This window comes from Labeo rohita, unplaced genomic scaffold (assembly GCF_022985175.1).
Source record: "Labeo rohita strain BAU-BD-2019 unplaced genomic scaffold, IGBB_LRoh.1.0 scaffold_667, whole genome shotgun sequence".
Taxonomy (NCBI): domain Eukaryota; kingdom Metazoa; phylum Chordata; class Actinopteri; order Cypriniformes; family Cyprinidae; genus Labeo; species Labeo rohita.
Genome location: NW_026129598.1, coordinates 1 through 19,092, shown reverse-complemented (window position 1 = coordinate 19,092; position 19,092 = coordinate 1). Strand labels below are relative to the sequence as shown.

The window sequence follows — 19,092 nt, the reverse complement described above, 5'->3', positions numbered from 1 at the left end:
AAAAAAAAAAAAAAAAAGATTAAAGATCCAGAAAGAGACTCACAAATCAGCGCAAGACTTCAACATTTTTGTCTGAATGAGACTGTTATAACAAATAACCTCCATCAGCAGCTGCAGTTTCTCTCATCTGTATCAGTGCAGTCACTGTGACTCTGACTGATGGAGGTTTTTGTACGACTCTTTATCACTGTGTGAACACACAGCTACTGTTGATATAGTGTTCACTCTGACAGTAATAATCTCCTGTATCTTCAGTCTGGACTCCACTGATGGTCAGAGTAAAATCTCGTCCAGTATTTGCTGTTCCACTGCCACTGAATCTAGATGGAGTTCCTGACTGGAGGTTGTTTATATAATATATAAGGAGTTTAGGAGCTTGTCCAGGTTTCTGCTGATACCAGGCTAAGTAGCTGCTATATATTCCTACATCTATATTACACTCTATTGTAGCTGTTTGACCCTGTTGGACAGTTTTAACTTCAGGTTGAGTCAGAGTGATTCCTCTGGATTCTGAAGGAGAGAAAATAAAGTCACTTTGTTTGTAAACCACCTTTATACCATAATATTGGTATATTAAAATGATTAAAAAAAAACAACATATTATTCATATCAAAATGTAATATCCCACCTTGAATAAAAGCTGCAATGGTCCAGATGAGGATGATGATGTTGTTCATTGTTGTTGTTTTGTCTTGTGTGATGATGAAGATTCTGTTCTGTTCTGCTCTCAGTCATGAAGTGTTAAACTCACAGCACTATAAACACTCTCAGAGCACTGAAGCATGTGCTGACAATGCAAAGAAGTGGGCAGGATTTACAACAGCTTGAGCTGCTATCATTGTGCTGCTAACAAAAACAACTGATAAATCAGTTTTAATGAATATATTTTTATAATAATTGTAATATATAAAAAAAAAAAACTTGATTTATTTTATAATAAATTTATTTATTATAAAATATTATAAATAAAAATTTAGAATATTATAACATCATCAACAGCAGCAACAACAACATCAAAATAGTTATGTTATAATTAACAGACAAGATAAATATATAGATTCAGTGATTCAATGTTAATTCCTACACTGAAACAATGACATGTTGCTATCTGGGAAATCTTTTCATGTGGCCTTATTTTTTTGGTTACACTTTATTTTGACAGTCCATTTTAGACATTCTAATAACTATAAGTAACTTTGCAACTGCATGTCAACTAATTCTCATGAATTTGCAATTACATGTCTACTAACTCTCAGAGCAGACTGTTAGATTAGGTTTAGGGTTAGTAGAATAATGAGTTGACATTTACTTGCAAAGTTTAGAAGAGTGTTAGAAGATATTAAGCAGACAGTCTACTAATACTCTAATGACTAGTTGACATGCAGTTGCAAAGTTACTTACTGTTAGTAGAATGTCTAAAGTGGACTATCAAAATAAAGTGTTACCTTTTTTTATCATTACTGTATAAAGATCAACAAAATCATTTCATATAAGTTTAGGTTGAAGCTGCAAAAAATGACTGAGCTGTGTATGAAATATCATTATACTGTAGGAAACTCCATGATAAAAGAGGTCAAAGGTCAGATCAGCAGTGAGGCCAGAAATCTCCAAGTGGATGAACCTTGGTGAAATAGGGTGGACTTGTACTCTGTTGCTCTTTTTAAAGCTATTTTTAACTGCAACTCTTTTGAAAAAGTATCACCATCTGAACAAAACAATTCACTAAAAAGAGTAGGACTTTAGTTAAATATTGGACTGTTTAGGACAAACAGATTTTCTGGAATTAAGCAAATTTTCCAAAGCTACATATGAGAGAAAGAGGACTGTTTAGGACAAAGTAATTCAACAGAATAAACTGACTTATGAATACTCATCACCACATATGAGAAAGAGAGCTGACAGAATGTAGACACATTTGTCTTGTTATCATTTATTATTTGCAGAATTTCCTTACAGTGTTTTGCAGAACTGTGCAATGTTCAGAAATTGTTGAATGTAACAAAAAGTCTCTTTGTGTCATTGATAAGCCAGTTATCATTTGGCACACAAAGAAAAATATAACACAGGTACTGTCTGTGTGCAGTGAACAGGTTTTTGGTGGTCGTATTGAAGCCCGGTGGCATCTCTAGCAGTGACTGTGATGTGGTCGCTGTTCATGATCTACAAATCTTTCCCAGCTCCCTTTCATGAAAAACTTCCTCTCTCTCCACCTCAGCCCCACAAAATCACACTGCTGGTGTTAGTGAAATACTGGACGAGACTTCAGAAACTTTTCTTTCATGATTTTATGCAGGTCTCCATTACAATGTTAGATACAGTTATTCTTCCAGTTCTACTCTGGTCCTGCATTGATACAACACAAAAATGACAAGACTTGTGTAATGTGAGCAGTAGTGATTCATGTAGTCATAGAGTTGTGTTGTGAAGGCTCAATCTGGAATTTGTCAAGGCCAGAGCAAAATTTTAATGATGGCAAACAGTCCAGATCCTGATGAAACAAAACATCCTCAAACCATCAGACTAACAACTGTGTTTGACTGCTGCTATGAGGTTCTTCTTATGAACTGAAGTGTTTGATTTTTGCTAAATATAATAGCAGGAACATCCAGTTTCTTTCTTTCTTTTTTTTTTTTTTTTTTTTTTTTGATAGTAACATGCATTGTAATATAGTGATCTACAGACAAGAGTGATTGAGTTGATTCACACCCATCAGCAGCTGCAGTTTCTCTCATCTGTATCAGTGCAGTCACTGTGACTCTGACTGACGGAGGTTTTTGTACGACTCTTTATCACTGTGTAAACACATGTTTACTGTTTGGATAGTGGAAACTCTGACAGTAATAATCTCCTGTATCTTCAGTCTGGACTCCACTGATGGTCAGAGTGAAATCACTGTCAGATCCACTGCCACTGAATCTAGATGGAGTTCCAGTGTAATGGCTTGTTGCATAATATATGAGGAGTTTAGGAGCTTCTCCAGGTTTCTGTAAGTACCAGTGCAGGTAATTACTACCATACACTCCACTGCTGACTTTACAGTTTATTCTGACTTCTTGTCCTTGAGCTGCTGTTATTGATGGACTCTGAGTAACAGTGTACTGTCCTCTACACTCTGAAAGAAAGAGAAAAAAAGACAAGAATTAAAATGATGTATATTTCACATTTTAAAACAATTACTGTAATTGTTGTTATAAAAGGTTTTATTACAAACCTTGAGCAAACAGTGTGAGTGTCCAGATGAGGATGATGATGTTGTTCATTGTTGTTGTTTTGTCTTGTGTGATGATGAAGATTCTGTTCTGTTCTGCTCTCAGTCATGAAGTGTTAAACTCACAGCACTATAAACACTCTCATGCAAAGTGTCTCTCTATGTAAATGATCTTCATACACAGAACAGGCAGCTGTCAGTCTCAGACCACATAAATTTTTCTATGCATGTTCATATTCTACAAAACAACAGAAGCTTAAATACTTTGTGATGAATATGACCTATAGACACTGAACTACAGACAATGAGTGTTTTATTAATTTTCTTCAGACATTATATGTGTTTTTATTATATACTGTTTTTGTGTTAAAGTGCAGCTTGATTGATACTTCACAGTGTTACAGTTTATTTTTTATTTTTATTAGAGTGGAAAAAAAGACTAATGTGTTCTCAGAATTGCAAGTTTATAGACTATCTCACAATTCTGACTTTAACTGCATGTTATAAACTCGCCATTATGAGGAAAAAAGTCAATTGTGAGATATAAACTTGCAATTCTGAGAAATTTGTTTTTTTTTTTTTTTTTTTCACGATTGCACAATAGTTCACAACTGCGAGAAATAAAGTCAGAATTGTGTGATAAAAATTCTGATTTTGTATTTTTTTTTGGCAAATGTGAGTTGCAAATACACTATTAAATATTTGTATTCAGTGGTGGAAATAGGCTTTCATAAATTTTGAACAACATATATAATTAATAATTTATTTTCTTTATGGAAAACAATGTGAAATATTTAATAGCTTTGGTTTTTTTGACAGAAAAAAAAAAAAAAATGTTTTTTGCATTTCAGGTAATTCTTTTTTTCTTCACCAAATAACTGAATAAAATAATGTTTCAAAAACGTTGTTTTGACACAGTAAGTCCTTGAATTTCATTCACATTTCTCAAATCTCTGTGTATGAAGCAGCAACAGGCTGCAGAGGTTTGTCTTCCACATGTGGTGTTATTATAACTACGAGCGAATGAGACGCGGCGCTGATTTCTACCTGCTTCAGTCCAACTCCACTTATGTGAACAGCTGGTCTGCTCTCCAGAGTCTGGTCATCATCACTGCCGGATACCTGCAGCTCTACTTCCTCAAGAGACTCTTCAAAACCAAACCAGCAGAGGGAGACAAACCCCGCTGTTAACATCAACACTAAACCTGTCTCTTACTTTACAATACAGACGTACATGGGTATTTTAAACACTTTTATGTCCCAAGATTGAATTTATAATAAACACTGACTTCATCATGAATTTGTTGTTGCTTTGCAAAGGCCTTTTTATGTATACTTTCAATGTTACAATATAGGATGTGTCATAACAATAGGAATTATGGGGAACTATATCAATTACCAATTACTTTGATTGAGCCATAAACACTGAGAATAATTCTTTCAATTTTCTTTAGTTTCCATTTATAACTGTAAACTCAAACAGTCTCTTCCAACAAACAAAGCTTAGTAATAGGTCTTTCTAGCGTATTGGTTTTTGTTTGCACCACAACACGTCTTACTGTTCCATTTGAGTCTGGCATAGTCTTTATGATCCTGCCCATCATCCACGAGTTTCTCGGTGCGCAGTGATCCACTATGAGAACCACATCCCCTATCTGCAGGTTTCTGTGGGTCTTAGACCATTTTTGATGTTCTTGTAATTGAGGCAAGTATTCGGCAGTCCATCTGGTCCAGAATAAATCCGCGAGATACTGCACTTGCTTCCAACACCTGCGTGCATAAAGATCTTCTTTTTTGAATGTGCCTGGTGGCAGTGTCGCATGTGTTTTTAACAACAGTAAGTGATTTGGAGTCAGCGCATCAAGATCATTGGGATCATCGGATGTCTTCGTGATCGGTCTGTCATTAACGATGGCTTCAACTTCACATAAGACAGTTTGAAGACCTTCATCATCCACATTTTGTTGCTTTAACACGGACATGAGGACTTTCCTTATAGTTCGAATTTGCCTTTCCCACACACCTCCGTGGTGGGATGCTGCAGGTGGATTAAAGATCCATTGGATGCCCTTTTGGCTCATTGCATCCTGTATTTTATTTTGATTTAAGGATCTTATTGCTTCTCGCAATTCCTTATCCGCACTGATAAAGTTGGTTCCTTGGTCTGAACGCATAATGGCAACTTGTCCTCTCCTACAAATGAAGCGACGTAAGGCATTTATGCATGAATCAGTGTCTAAAGAGTGAGCTACTTCAATATGAATTGCCCTGACTGCAAGACAAGTAAACACAACGCCATATCTTTTTACTAGACTGCGGCCTCTTTTGACTTCCAGGGGTCCAAAAAAATCAACGCCCACATTAGTAAAAGAAGGCTTGTCTGCTATAACACGATCCGCAGGCAAATCTGCCATCTTCTGCATTACAGGTTTGGCATACAAACGTCTGCACTTCGAGCACTGTGCTATGACCTTTCTAATTGCAGAGTTTGATTTTGGAATCCAGTACTTTTGTCTCAGTCTTGCCAGCATATGGTTCCTACCACTGTGTCCAAGTTCTTCATGTATATGTTGAAGAACCAAAGTGGCAATGCGTAGGTCTTTAGATAAAATAACCGGACGCTTGGTCTCCTCCGGCATAGCAGATTTATTCAGTCTACCTCCTACCCTCAATACTCCATCTTGAAGCACTGGATCGAGTTTGTAGATAGAACTACTCTTTTTAACTGGACCTTTATTCTTTTGCAAAGTTGCAATCTCATCTGCATACTTTTCCCTTTGCGTGAAACGAATGAGTTCAGTCTCAGCCCTCTCTAACTCGTCCAGCGTAAGAGCATTACTCCACCACACTTCTTTGTGTTTTTGCATCTTTTGGTTAAGAAGAGCGTTGCATTTACCAGCGTTACTTTCACTCTGAGGTACTGCGTCTTTTAATTCCTTTCTTTTCTTTTGCTTGCATAGCAACACTTCTTTGAACCGTAAAACCCAGGCTACTGCTCTTTTCAGCTGATGCCACTTAGAGTAGTAGTTGATAAGCAGGTTCACAGTATCAACACTCTTATCCACAACTGCAACATTAACTGAAGCAGATTTCTTAACCTCAACATCATCATTAGCAACCTTACCAGTGTCATCTGGTCTTTTCGGCCATTCATTTTCATCCTTCAACAAGTAACGTGGTCCTTGTATCCAACTCTCACATCTGATGAATGCCTCTGCTCTCATGCCCCTGGAAGCATTATCAGCTGGATTCAGTATGGAGTTTACATACCTCCACTGATTTGCAGCAGTGGATTCTTGAATGACTGCTAGACGGTTAGCTACAAAGGTCTTAAACCGAGTATTCTGGTTCTCAATGTACTTCAACACAGTCATGCTATCTGTCCAAAAGACTGATTTTTCGAGATTCAAGCGTAACTCTTGTCGCATCATTTTGTCAATTTTGACTGCAACAACAGCAGCAGTCAATTCCAATCTTGGTATTGTAATCTGCTTTAAAGGTGCCACCCTTGATTTGGCCATTACAAAGGAACAGTGGTTGTCACCCTTGTCATTCTTCATCAAGATATAAGTCACAGTGCCGTATCCAGTTTCACTAGCGTCAGCAAAGATCGTAGATCCAAAATTTCGTAGATCCAAAATTTGCTGGTTTGATACATCTGGGCACTGTAAACCTTGAAAGTTGTTGCAGGTCTGAGAGCCAGTCACACCATTTTTGTTCTTGATCCTCTTGTATTTCTTCATCCCAACCCTTTTTATCTTTACATAGATTCCTCAGTAGTTGTTTAGCTGGCAAGACGACAGGTGCCAGAAATCCAAGGGGGTCGTATATTGAGCTGACCACAGATAAAATTCCTCGTCTGGTTGATTGTTTCGCTTGAATCTGCACTTTAAATGTGAACATGTCAGTTTCAGTTGACCACTGGACTCCTAGAGCCCTTTCCATAGGTAGAATACTGTGACTCAAATCTAGGTCTTTGACTTCTTTAGCTCTGTCTTCTATGGGAATGGAAGACAAAACTGCTCTGCTGTTACTAATCCACTTTGTCAAGCGGAAGCCTCCACCAGAACATAGGTTTCTGAGCTGTTCTGCTAAGACAATAGCATGGGTTTCAGTTGACACAGAGTTCAGATAATCATCAACATAAAAGTTCTGCAACACTGTATCCACTAATTCCTGCGTTACCTTGTGGTTGGCATCTTTCGCCGTTCTCCTAAGTGCATAGGATGCACAGCTTGGGGAAGATGTGGCCCCAAAAAGATGCACAACCATTCTGTATTCCACAAGAGGTTGTGTCAAGTCACCCTCTGGCCACCATAAGAAACGTAGCAGATCAGTGTCTTTGTCTGGAACTTTTACTCGATAAAACATAGATTCTATGTCTGCCATAAGAGCCACCGGTTCTTGTCTGAACCTAATCAAAACTCCTACCAGAGAGTTAGTGAGATCGGGTCCCTGCAGCAGCTGCTTGTTCAGTGAGGTTCCCCGATAAGTTGCGTTGCAATCAAAGACTATGCGTATCTTATGTTTTTTAGGATGGTATATCCCATGATGGGGAATATACCACACTCTGCCATCATCTCGGTTTAGTTGCTCTTTTGGAACTTGGACTGCATAACCTTTCGTTATGACATCCTTCATGAAGATTTTGTAATCCTTGTGCAAGTCTGGGTTCATACTCAGCCTTCTTTTCAAACTGTTAGCACGCTGCAACACTGTGGTTATTTGGCATTTTCGCTGTTTCAGTTTTCATTGGCAAGCCAATGCAGTAGCATCCGTCTACCAACTGGGATGACTTTTCAACGAACCTCATGAACTGGCGGTCCTCCTGTGACATCTCCGGTTTGTCTTCACTACAGCGTTCCGCAAAATCCGTATTGTACTGCTGCACTAACAGATGTTCAATACTCTCAACAGAAATTCTGCACCTCTTTTCCAATCCAACAGCTACCATTTTCTTGGCTGAGTCCATTTACTACCCAACCCAGGGCAGTTTTTAATGCATAGGGACCATTTCCTTCGCTATTAATTACCTGCCAAGGCTCCAGTGCTTTAGGAATGTTGGTTCCTATCATCAAGCCAATTTCTGCATCAATAGTGGGAAGGTGCACTTTACTGAGGTAAGGCCATTTTTCTATGTGTCGTTGTGAGGGAATGTTTTCTTTTCTTACTGGAATTCTCTTCTGTGTGTAAACTTTTGGAAGATCTACATACTCTTTTTCTTCCAGTCCGCATACCTCCAGATCAGACACAATGTAACTATCCACTGGCCTTTCCTGTCCCATTGTTCGAAGCAGTATTTTCGCTTTCTTTCCTCTAACATTCAACTGTTTAATCAATGTCTCAGTACAAAACGTAGCTGAGCTACCTGGATCCATAAAGGCATACGTCTCCAAAGTTTTCTCACTCTTTTTGGATTTGACTTTTACTGCCACAATTGCAAGAATAGGCTCCCCTTCTCCGGCCCCAGTACAACCACATGATTCCTTTTCCAGTGAGCCCAGAGCAGAGGATACACTTTTTTCCTCTGTGTTGTCTTCTTTCTTTTGCGTGTGTACTGGCTCACCTTTCTTATCAATGTGGAGTATACTTGGGTGTCTCTGTGAGCATTGTTGGCATATCATTCTTTTTCTACAGTCTTTACTAAGATGACCCAGTGTCAGACAGGCAAAGCATAAGCCCTTTGACTTTAAAAAGTCAACCTTTTCTTTGGATGGGCACTCTACAAATTTACCACAGGACTCAAGTGTGTGGTTCTTATGACAAAACAAACATGGCTTCTCAAATGCGCTGGCAGTTACAACTGAGGGTTTTCTTGCAGGAGAGTCTGGTACCTCCTTTCCAAGAGGATTAATGGCTGTGACAAAGCTGCTACCCTTTTGTGAAATTCTCTTTGGAACTTTGATATTGACAGATGTGGCCTTTCCTTTTCCTTCACTCCCAACAGAAAAGCTTTGAATTTCTCCATACAATGGATCTGTGACTACTTTAGCTTCTCTGTCTATAAAGTCCACAAGGTCTGCAAATCTTGCTCTCCTTCCACGTTTTTCTTGAATTTCAAAGGCTTTACCTCTCCATTTCTCTTTCAGCTTGAATGGAAGCTTTGAGATGACAATTCTGACATTTATGGGATTGTCCATTTCGTCCATATATTCAAGATCTTCCATTACATTTCGACATCCAATAAGAAAAAGTGCATACGTTTTCAGTGCCTTTCCATCCTCTTGTTTTACCTGAGCCCAATTCAGCATTTTGTCTATATAGGCACTAGCTATTTTCAGTTCGTCGCCGAACTCCTTGTGTAAAAGATCCCAAGCTTTCTTGTAGCCTTTGTTAGGTTCCATATGAACACAGCTACGGACAAGGTCTTTGGCTTCTCCACTAGTGTATTGTTCCAAATAGTACAATTTAGAGACTTCTTCACTGCACACATCCAACACATCAATGAGAGTTTTAAAAGTTTCTCCTCTTTCTTTTTTCCGCTTTGTGTGCTGCAGAAACACAGAAAGTTCTGACTCTGTGACGTTGATATGAAAGAGCTTTCCTGCAACATTCAGACTGTTTGTCATTTCAGTCAAGCTTCTGTCACAGGCGAGTGACAGCAGAGTGGCTGCGGAGTTCATCAGACCATATGAGTCAGTGTGGAACCTGGCACCAAGTTCATTGAGTTGGCAGTCTATTAGTATGTTTAATAGAGCTTGCAAGTCTTCATCACTCCTAACCCTGGTAGATTTTCCCAGGGATGTAGTAACTGTACTTTGCTCAAATCGACTCGGTAGTTTTCTCGAGCGATAGGGCAATGAAATGTCAAAACTGTCAACACTGTTATCTGCCATAATCTGATTGGTCATGGCCAGCATTTTCAGGAATTCGTCGTTACTAGAACTCATGTCCGTCAGCGATTGTTTAAGATTTTCAATCAAATCCACCGCATCTGTCACTGACACACTGGTGGACTGCAGGCCTTTAGTTGCAAAATCGGATTTGTTAAACAGCTCTTTGAAAAGCACAAGGAAGAAAATGAATTTTTTTGTTCGCATCTGTTGTAGTAACGACTGAGCGTCAATCTGACATTGTCCTCCCCCTTCTGCATATTCAGAAAGTACTTCAATGATTACATCATACAGAATGAGTACTTTACTCACTGCTGATGATCTGGAACTCCATCTTGTGTCACATCCTCGCTCCAGTTCCAGTGCTCTCCGATCGGGGTACATTGTTTTTTGCGCGTCCAGGAAACGTGTGTGCCGCTGACTGCCACACATGAAAGTGTGCAAGGAGTTGACAGTGTCAAAAAAAGTCGAAGCATCAGCTGATGTGCGTGCCACAGAGGCCAGGACTAGATTTAGTCTATGCGAGTGACAATGCACATATATTGCTTTTTGGAAAGTGCTCTTCAGGATGGCTTGAACACCCCCCTTTTGTCCAGCCATAACAGACGCACCATCAAATCCAAATCCAACACACAAGTTTGGATCCAACTCTAAAGGTGTCACCACTTCCAATATCATTTTGGCAATGCCCTCAGCTGTCATGTCATCTGTATCCAAAAGGCCAATTGCCCTTTCCTTCACAACTCCTTTATACACATATCTTAAACAGACGGCCACCAACTCTTTTTTTTGAAGTGTCCTTACACTCATCTGCAAGAATCGCATAGAAAGTTCCCTCAGATTCATGAAGTTCTTTTTTTATGCGTCGTAGCAGCAGCGTGGATGCAGCATTTAATAGTTCATTTTGGATGTCATGGCTAAGCATTTTAGCATTGCTGGGGATATCATCCAGTCGTTTTTGTATATCTGGATTATGCTTGCAAATGAGCTTGAACAACTCCAGGAAATTACCTGCATTTTTTCTTTCGTCGTTCTCCCGGTATCCACGTAAAGGTATCTCCTGCTTTGCACACGTGAGAACAATGTCAAGTATCACTTTTATGTGGTCTCGATTTCTCTCTATTATCTCATCCTGCCGGCCATCTGCATTGAGAAGCTGGTGGAGGACAGTGCCCCGGTCAGACTTATGGCACTCTCTGTAGTTATTGTATTTCTCAACCGCCATCAGATGAGCTCTGCTGTTTTCATGTTTGTAACAAGCTGTGTTTATGTGTTTCCAGTCTCTGTATCCACGGCGACGGAATTTATCTTCCCCGCCTTTCTCACCAAAAAGGCGGCACATTTTACAGAACACTGCATCTTTACTAATGCTGTATTCCAAAAATGCATACCTCTCATACCAATGTGAAGAAAAACTCCTGGTTTTATGTCCGAAAACTGTGACAGGGTACTGCTTGAGTTTGGGCTGCGTTGCTGGTTCACTTGCGGCTGACAGGTCCGTCGGAGCCGAGGATGCAGCTGTAGTACTGGTGGTTGGAATGGCTGACGGCAAAATAGGAGTAGACATCCATTCTTGATGACTTTCCCCTGGACGAAATTGGAAGCCCTGTTCCTCTGTTGAATCTTCTTGTGCAATGTCAACATAATCCACATCATGCGAGGAGCCAACACTAGCAGCTTTTTTGCTAACTTTAGGAGGCGGTGGTGCAGACCCCTGCGATGACCGGTCACAGAGCGAGGAAGACTCTGATCGCTCCTTAGTAATTTTCTTAAGATATTTATAAATTGATGGCTGTTGTGCCATATCATCTAACACTTCTGGGCACAGGCTACACAAACACTTGACGTCGATGACGTACTTGAACAAAATGAATGTATTGGTTAACGTAAATTGTCCTGTTGTGATTGGACAAAATTCTCACGACAATGTTATATATATATATATATATATATATATGTGTGTGTGTGTGTGTGTGTGTGTATCTGGCAGTTACTCAGGGTGGGCCCAAGCGCAAGTGGGTGGGCCCAGGCCCAGTAGGCCCACCCACAATGCCGCGGCTGGTCCAGCAACAGACCCATACTTATTTTTCTGCCTTTGCGATGAAACCATGGAAACACTGTCTTCAGGTCCAATGTTAAAAGCCTCTATCTTATCTTTGGTTGTAAGAATCCAAGTTTGCGTCTGTTTTACAAACTCCTCAATATATTCAGCCTTATGCTGAAACCAGATATCATGATCGGCCTTTCTTTCTTCCTCAGACAGAAGCACTCCTAATTCAGCATTGAGGCAGTTGAATTTTTTATTTAACTCTGAAAAGTTTTTCTGAAGCTTTTCCTCGACATTATTCAGATTCCTCTCATCATCCTTAAGACAATCAATTTCGTTCATTAATTTGGTAATTTGGCCCATTTTTGATTTTCTGTCCTTCATGAGATTGTGCAGCTTTAGTTCTAATGCCTTTTCAGTTAACTGAAGTGTCCTTTTCGGTCTGACATCGGAAGCTTCTTCCATTTGCAACGCAGTCTCTGCCACCTTGTGGCGAGAATCGGTACTACAATGTTCTGAGTCTTCATCCATTTTGCAGAATCAGCGCACAAATAACTGAACGAAACCGTCATCAAGCCTCTTTAAATATTTCCAGCAAACTCTTAAAACAGTACCTGTTTATGTAGAATGTCCCTCAAAACAGGATTTCCTAAATTACTGCATCATGCGCCATAACCTTTAAATGCCTCATGCGCTCCATGCGGTCGTTTCATAACTGACGTGCATCCACTTCTATGCACTCTCTTAATCCTTTTAAAGTTAACAACAATCAATTGGACCTTGTTAGAAAAAACAACAGTCCCAAAGAGTTATAATCCGTTCAGCGATTGTCCTTCAGAAGCACAGTTTTTGACGATGTAATGGCACTCCATTAAGTTTGCTTATGTACCATCCGTTTTTAAGCAACCAGTCTGACGCGACGAACTCATCCAAGTCGGTATATTTCTTTTAAATTCCTGTTTATTTATACTTCAAAGCAGGAACAATCTTTCCCCTTTATACAACAACAAAATATGGAACGACGGTCAAAAACTGTATCGCTCCGTCTCTTGCTTGCTACACCGCTAGCTCGGACATGATGTCATAATCCGTCATCAGTTAGCGAATACATAATAAACCATATAAAATAACAGTATAAACATTCTTAATGATTATGAAAAAATACAAATGCAGTAAATAATAACTGTAGCAATACTTCAGTATCCTTCTGTTTGCATAATGTCCATTATGGCTCTAACACTTTAAAAATTATGATAATCCAAACAAACAGAGAAACAAACTACTACAATACACTCTGATTTATATTATTCTGACTTTCCAATGTTTTTTCCCCAATAAAAAGAGGAAAAACAAGGTAAATATCACTTGTGAGCAGAATATTTTTAATTGTGTGTCGTTTCCAGTGAAGCTGTAATTTTATTGATTTACGAGTGTGAAAATGTTATTTGCTTGTGCAACTCAAAAAACATAATGTTCTACCACTGTCACAGATTGATACTTAACGCACTACAACATTTGAGATGTGGCAGAAATTACACTGTGGAAAAGGAAACAATGACGAATGAAATTTTAATGTTCAAAACATACAAAAGGAGATCTTATGCTGATCACATTTTGTGTAATTCTGGATTGAAAAGACATGAGGACTCTGACTGCTGTTTCCTTCACATGTATCATCAGCTTTCCTTGGACTTTTTGTGGTGCAACATTTTAAATGATGAATTAAATACATTCATGGTGATGTTGTGTAAGAAAAACACATCAAAGATCCAGAAAGAGACTCACAAATCAGCGCAAGACTTCAACATTTTTGACTGAATGAGGCTGTTATAACAAATAACCTCCATCAGCAGCTGCAGTTTCTCTCATCTGTATCAGTGCAGTCACTGTGACTCTGACTGACGGAGGTTTTTGTATGACTCTTTATCACTGTGTGAACACTGGACCACTGTGGTAACTCTGACAGTAATAATCTCCTGTATCTTCAGTCTGGACTCCACTGATGGTCAGAGTGAAATCACTGTCAGATCCACTGCCACTGAATCTAGATGGAGTTCCTGACTGGAGGTTGTTTATATAATATATGAGGAGTTTAGGAGCTTGTCCAGGTTTCTGCTGATACCAGGCTAAGTAGTCGCTATATATTCCTACATCTATATTACACTCTATTGTAGCGGTTTGACCCTGTTGGACAGTTTTAACTTCAGGTTGAGTCAGAGTGATTCCTCTGGATTCTGAAGAAGAGAAAAAAGTCACTTTGTTTGTAAGCCAACTTTATAACAGAATATTGGTATATTAAAATGGTTAAAAAAAGCAACAACAGCTTATTATTCATATCAAAATGTAATATCCCACCTTGAATAAAAGCTGCAATGGTCCAGATGAGGATGATGATGATGTTGTTCATTGTTGTTGTTTTGTCTTGTGTGATGATGAAGATTCTGTTCTGTTCTGCTCTCAGTCATGAAGTGTTAAACTCACAGCACTATAAACACTCTCATGCAAAGTGTCTCTCTATGTAAATGATCTTCATACACAGAACAGGCAGATGTCAGTCTCAGACCACATGTATGTTCATATTCTACAAAACAACAGAAGCTTTAATACTTTGTGATGAATGTGAGCTATTGAACATAACATTTCTTTAAAAAAAATAATGAAACTGAAGCGGATTTCTTAATGACTTTTTAAAATACATTAAAAAGTTACTTCAAACACATTGACATGAACATAGTAGCAAAGGTCTAACAAAATGTACATTTCTGTTTTATTTATTTAAAAATAAGGGCAGACACTGTTGAGAGATTTTAACAAAGATCAGCACCACCAGAGGTCACACTCACCTGAACTCTGATGTGTTTGTTCTCAGGTGTTTCTCATCAGTCTAATTGACCATATGCACTGAGCGTTCTTTAGAACTTCCTCATAATGATAATCCAGCTCGTAAATTTCCGGTGTAGCTCATTTCATATGTGTTATATAAAGGTGGAGACTATTGACTACTCTCCTGCCTCGGTCTTATCAGAAACCGAGAAAAAACAATAATTGGAACATCGTAAATAATGATAGTGGCATGAACATTTCATATTATCAGTTTCATATTATTTAACAACATATAATTCAAATTCTAAACCTGGTAATCCCAGGAGAGTACATAGACATGTAGTTGTACATTTAAATGCTGACAACTAAACACTGTCATATCTGTTTAGACTAACGTTAGCAAGCTAGAGATGCTTCTCTTCAACGACATCTTAATAGTATTCTTGATAATCAATAACTTGCCTTCATTGTCATGAGCATATTTTTGAAATCTTGTAATATTTCTTTCAAGGCCTTAATTATTTTTCAGTTCTACAGCTGTGCAGTAAAATTCACTTCAAAGATTCACTTTTCATTCATAAAGACGAAATAAAAAAATGCTTTTTCATGGAAAACAATGACTTTTTAAGATGAAAATGACATGAAATTACCCTTAACCAGATGGCAGTAGAGGTTCACTCATTGGCTGCAGCTGCCATTACAACTCACATAGTTTCTCACGTCTTGCTTTTCGATTTATTATAAAATTACTAGTATAACAAATTTAAGTACTTTTACCGCACTGAAGTATATAGTATAGCAAGTGCAGTCATTAAAATAAATAAATAAATAAGCAAGCTCAGACACAAACAAGGGTGAGTTATTTAAATACTTACATATAGTTCACTACAAATTAAATAAGTTAAATATTAATGGTATAATAATTAAATATGAATCAGTATGAATTTAAAACATTTTAGACAATTTAAAAACTATGTCTTTCTACATACATTTAATAACAGTTTTATCTTGAACTGTAAAAGCTATTAAATAGCCTATATTTAACCAACACAAACGTGTTACTGCTGTAGTTTTGTTACTCTGAATTTAGTCTTAATAATTTAATGCACAGCTCTATTTTTGACATCGGTTTGTCAGATGTTTCAGTTGGTTATTACTGTCAATCATATCAAATGACTTGTGCATATTTAGCAGATTTACTCGTGTAATTTTTTACACTTGTGTTTGACATTCTTGTAACGGTATACATTGACGTTTGGTCCTCTTAGACAAACAAAAACTTTTCTTCGAACTGTGAATGGATTATGTAGAGAAAATGAGCAAAGGACACTCCTATTACAGCACAGTACAGTTGACCGGAAATGACTGAGCTGGCTTGTCTAAAACAAGGAAGTAATGTGTGCATATGGTCAATTAGAATGTACTATTTAATGATTGACTGCTTGTTCACTCAGTGTGTAGTACTGTTTGTTTTACACTGATTTTCTGATCTTGCTCGGCCTCTGAATGTTATTCGCCACTCAGCCTGTATGCCTTGTGTATGACCACTCTCTGGATTCTCCTTGTTGTTTCTCCTAATAAATCTATGCAAATGGATTTAGGCCATCACTCTTTGTCTGATGCTTCACAACTGTTTCATATAAATGAATAGTCCCTGAAATGTTTGATATGCTGTGTCATTGTGTTATTTGTCATCCTTCAATCAGCAGCTGCAGTTTCTCTCAGCTGTATCAGTGCAGTCACTGTGACTCTGACTGATGGAGGTTTTTGTACGACTCTTTATCACTGTGTGAACACATATTTACTGTTTGGATAGTGGAAACTCTGACAGTAATAATCTCCTGTATCTTCAGTCTGGACTCCACTGATGGTCAGAGTGAAATCACTGTTAGATCCACTGCCACTGAATCTAGATGGAGTTCCTGACTGGAGGCTGTTTACATAATATATGAGGAGTTTAGGAGCTTCTCCAGGTTTTTGTAAGTACCAGGCTAAATGATTATCGTTGTACACTCTACTGCTGGTTTTACAGTTTATTCCAATTACTTGTCCTGGTTGAGCTGCTATTACTGATGGACTCTGAGTTACAGTGTACTGTCCTCTACACTCTGAAAGAAAAAAAAAAGAAAAAAAAAAAGACAGAATTAAAAAGAATTAAAATGTATATTTCACGTTTTAAAGAATTAGTGTAATTGAGGTTTCAAATTTTAATACTGATTCGGGTAGATTCGAACCCCTGCAGACAGTCGGTCAGAACTGTATAATGACATGTAACTTGATGAATTCACCCCAGACTCCAGAATCTCAGTCAAGCATTTACTGGTGGTAAAAACTGTGGTTCTAGAACAGAATACAAGAATAATCTTACATGAGTAAATTATTAAACAACATGTACAAACAATTATCATGCAATAACAATCCTTTGGAGTATAAATTAAAATACAAATTAAGGCAATTTAACATGTCTGTGCAAATACTTAGAGCAGTTATTCTAGGACAACCCACAAGATGGCGCTATTCTACACTAGACATGACTGAGGCACGGGTTTAAGGTGTGGTAAATAGCGAGTTATTAGTCACGAAATAACTCGATAAAACAATGACATATCTCACAATAAACACTTGAAATTACTTGCATCAGCTATAACGAACATGAAAGCAAGCTTAAAGGTGACGAATCCACTATATAATGCCGTAAACCCGCACATACATATGGCGCAATAGCGCTAAATGAGTCTCACTCGCGGCATGAAACAATCGGCAGATTTAAATAAACAACAACAAAATACACTTACTTTCTATGCACGCACAACTATATTACACCAGTAAGAATGAGATGTTGCAGACAAACGTGTGATTTAAGCAGATTACTCGAGGAAAGAGTTCGGGTTCTGCATGTCTGCTCAGCGCACCTGGTCCATCTCCCGACTGCACGTGATGCACATGATGGTGACGTTGCTGATGCTGATTGGTTACAGGAAGAAAGTCCAAGAAGCCTTTTGAACAGCCGCCCCCGAATTCAATGATTGAATTCGCACATTTTAACAAAAGGTCTTTTCCTTCAAGGGGATTACTCTCCATCAGATACGGCTGATAGCTTGACAAGACGAGCTACAGGTCTAGTATATGTTCGTCTCTCGACTTGCACTGTAGCTGACCTTATTTTGTCATCTGCTCCTGGGTGCACATCGGAGATCTTCCCCACTGGCCACAAAGCTCGAGGGAGCTGAGGGTCAACAATCATCACTACATCCCCAATTTGTAGATTTCCCTTGTCTGTCTTCCATTTCTGTCGAACTTGGAGACTGGGCAGATAGTACTTAATGAAATGTCTCCAGAAATGGTCGGCCAACAGCTGGCTGTGTCTCCAGCGGCGTCGACTTAGCACTCCTGAGTCTTGGTACACCACCTGGGGCAAAGAGGCATCTCTGCGTCCAATGAGGAAACAGTTGGGGGTAATTGGGTCAATGTCAGAGATGTCTGAGGAGGTGTAGCCAAGAGGTTTCGAGTTGAGGATCCCCTCAATTTCAGTTAACACTGTTCTCAAAACTTCTTCTGTCACAGTCTGCGCTCCTAAAGTAACTTGGAGAGCTGTTTTAATTGAACGTATCTCCCTCTCCCAGCATCCACCAAAGTGGGGTGCTCCTGGTGGATTGAAGGCAAACTTGATTTGCTGGGAAGCGAGGTGATCTTGCAGCTCCTCATGCAAAGCAGCAAAGGATTCCTTCAGCTCTCGTTCTCCACCCTTGAAATTGGTGCCTTGATCACTTAACAACGCCGAGCAATAAGGCGTCTCAGGGCCATCAGGAAGGAGTCTGAATCTATGCTCGCCAACAGATCTATATACACTGCCCTGGTCGTAAGGCACTTGAATAATATGCCCCACCTCTTCTCATTTCGGCTTCCGATTTTAATCATGTAGGGACCGAAACAGTCCATGCCAGTTGAGAAGAAGGCAGGCTTAAAGAGCTGTTGTCTTGCAAGTGGCAAGTCAGCCATACGCGGAACTTCTGGTTGTCCCTTCCATCTCCGACACTCTCCACATTGACATTGGTGTCGCCGTACTGCTTCACGGCCTCGCAACACCCAGTAAGTCCTCCTTAGTTCCGCGAACACACGTTCTGGTCCAGGGTGGTGCAGCTTCTCATCATAATCCTTGATAATGAGTTTAGTCACAGGAT

General features: G+C 38.9%; 3 gene segments (V, D, J or C); all 3 read right to left on the bottom strand.

Annotated features, from left to right (window-relative positions):
* Positions 1 to 64: 64 nt before the first annotated feature.
* Positions 65 to 819, bottom strand: LOC127161545 (Ig kappa chain V region 3381-like). The segment is given in 2 exon segments: positions 65 to 510; positions 629 to 819. Coding segments are annotated over 2 exon segments (375 nt in total).
* A 1,955-nt stretch (positions 820 to 2,774) lies between these two features.
* LOC127161546 (immunoglobulin kappa variable 1-27-like) lies at positions 2,775 to 3,370 on the bottom strand. The segment is given in 2 exon segments: positions 2,775 to 3,112; positions 3,212 to 3,370. Coding segments are annotated over 2 exon segments (372 nt in total).
* Positions 3,371 to 14,009: 10,639 nt separating this feature from the next.
* On the bottom strand, positions 14,010 to 14,621 carry LOC127161547 (immunoglobulin kappa variable 1-8-like). The segment is given in 2 exon segments: positions 14,010 to 14,322; positions 14,444 to 14,621. Coding segments are annotated over 2 exon segments (360 nt in total).
* Positions 14,622 to 19,092: the final 4,471 nt, after the last annotated feature.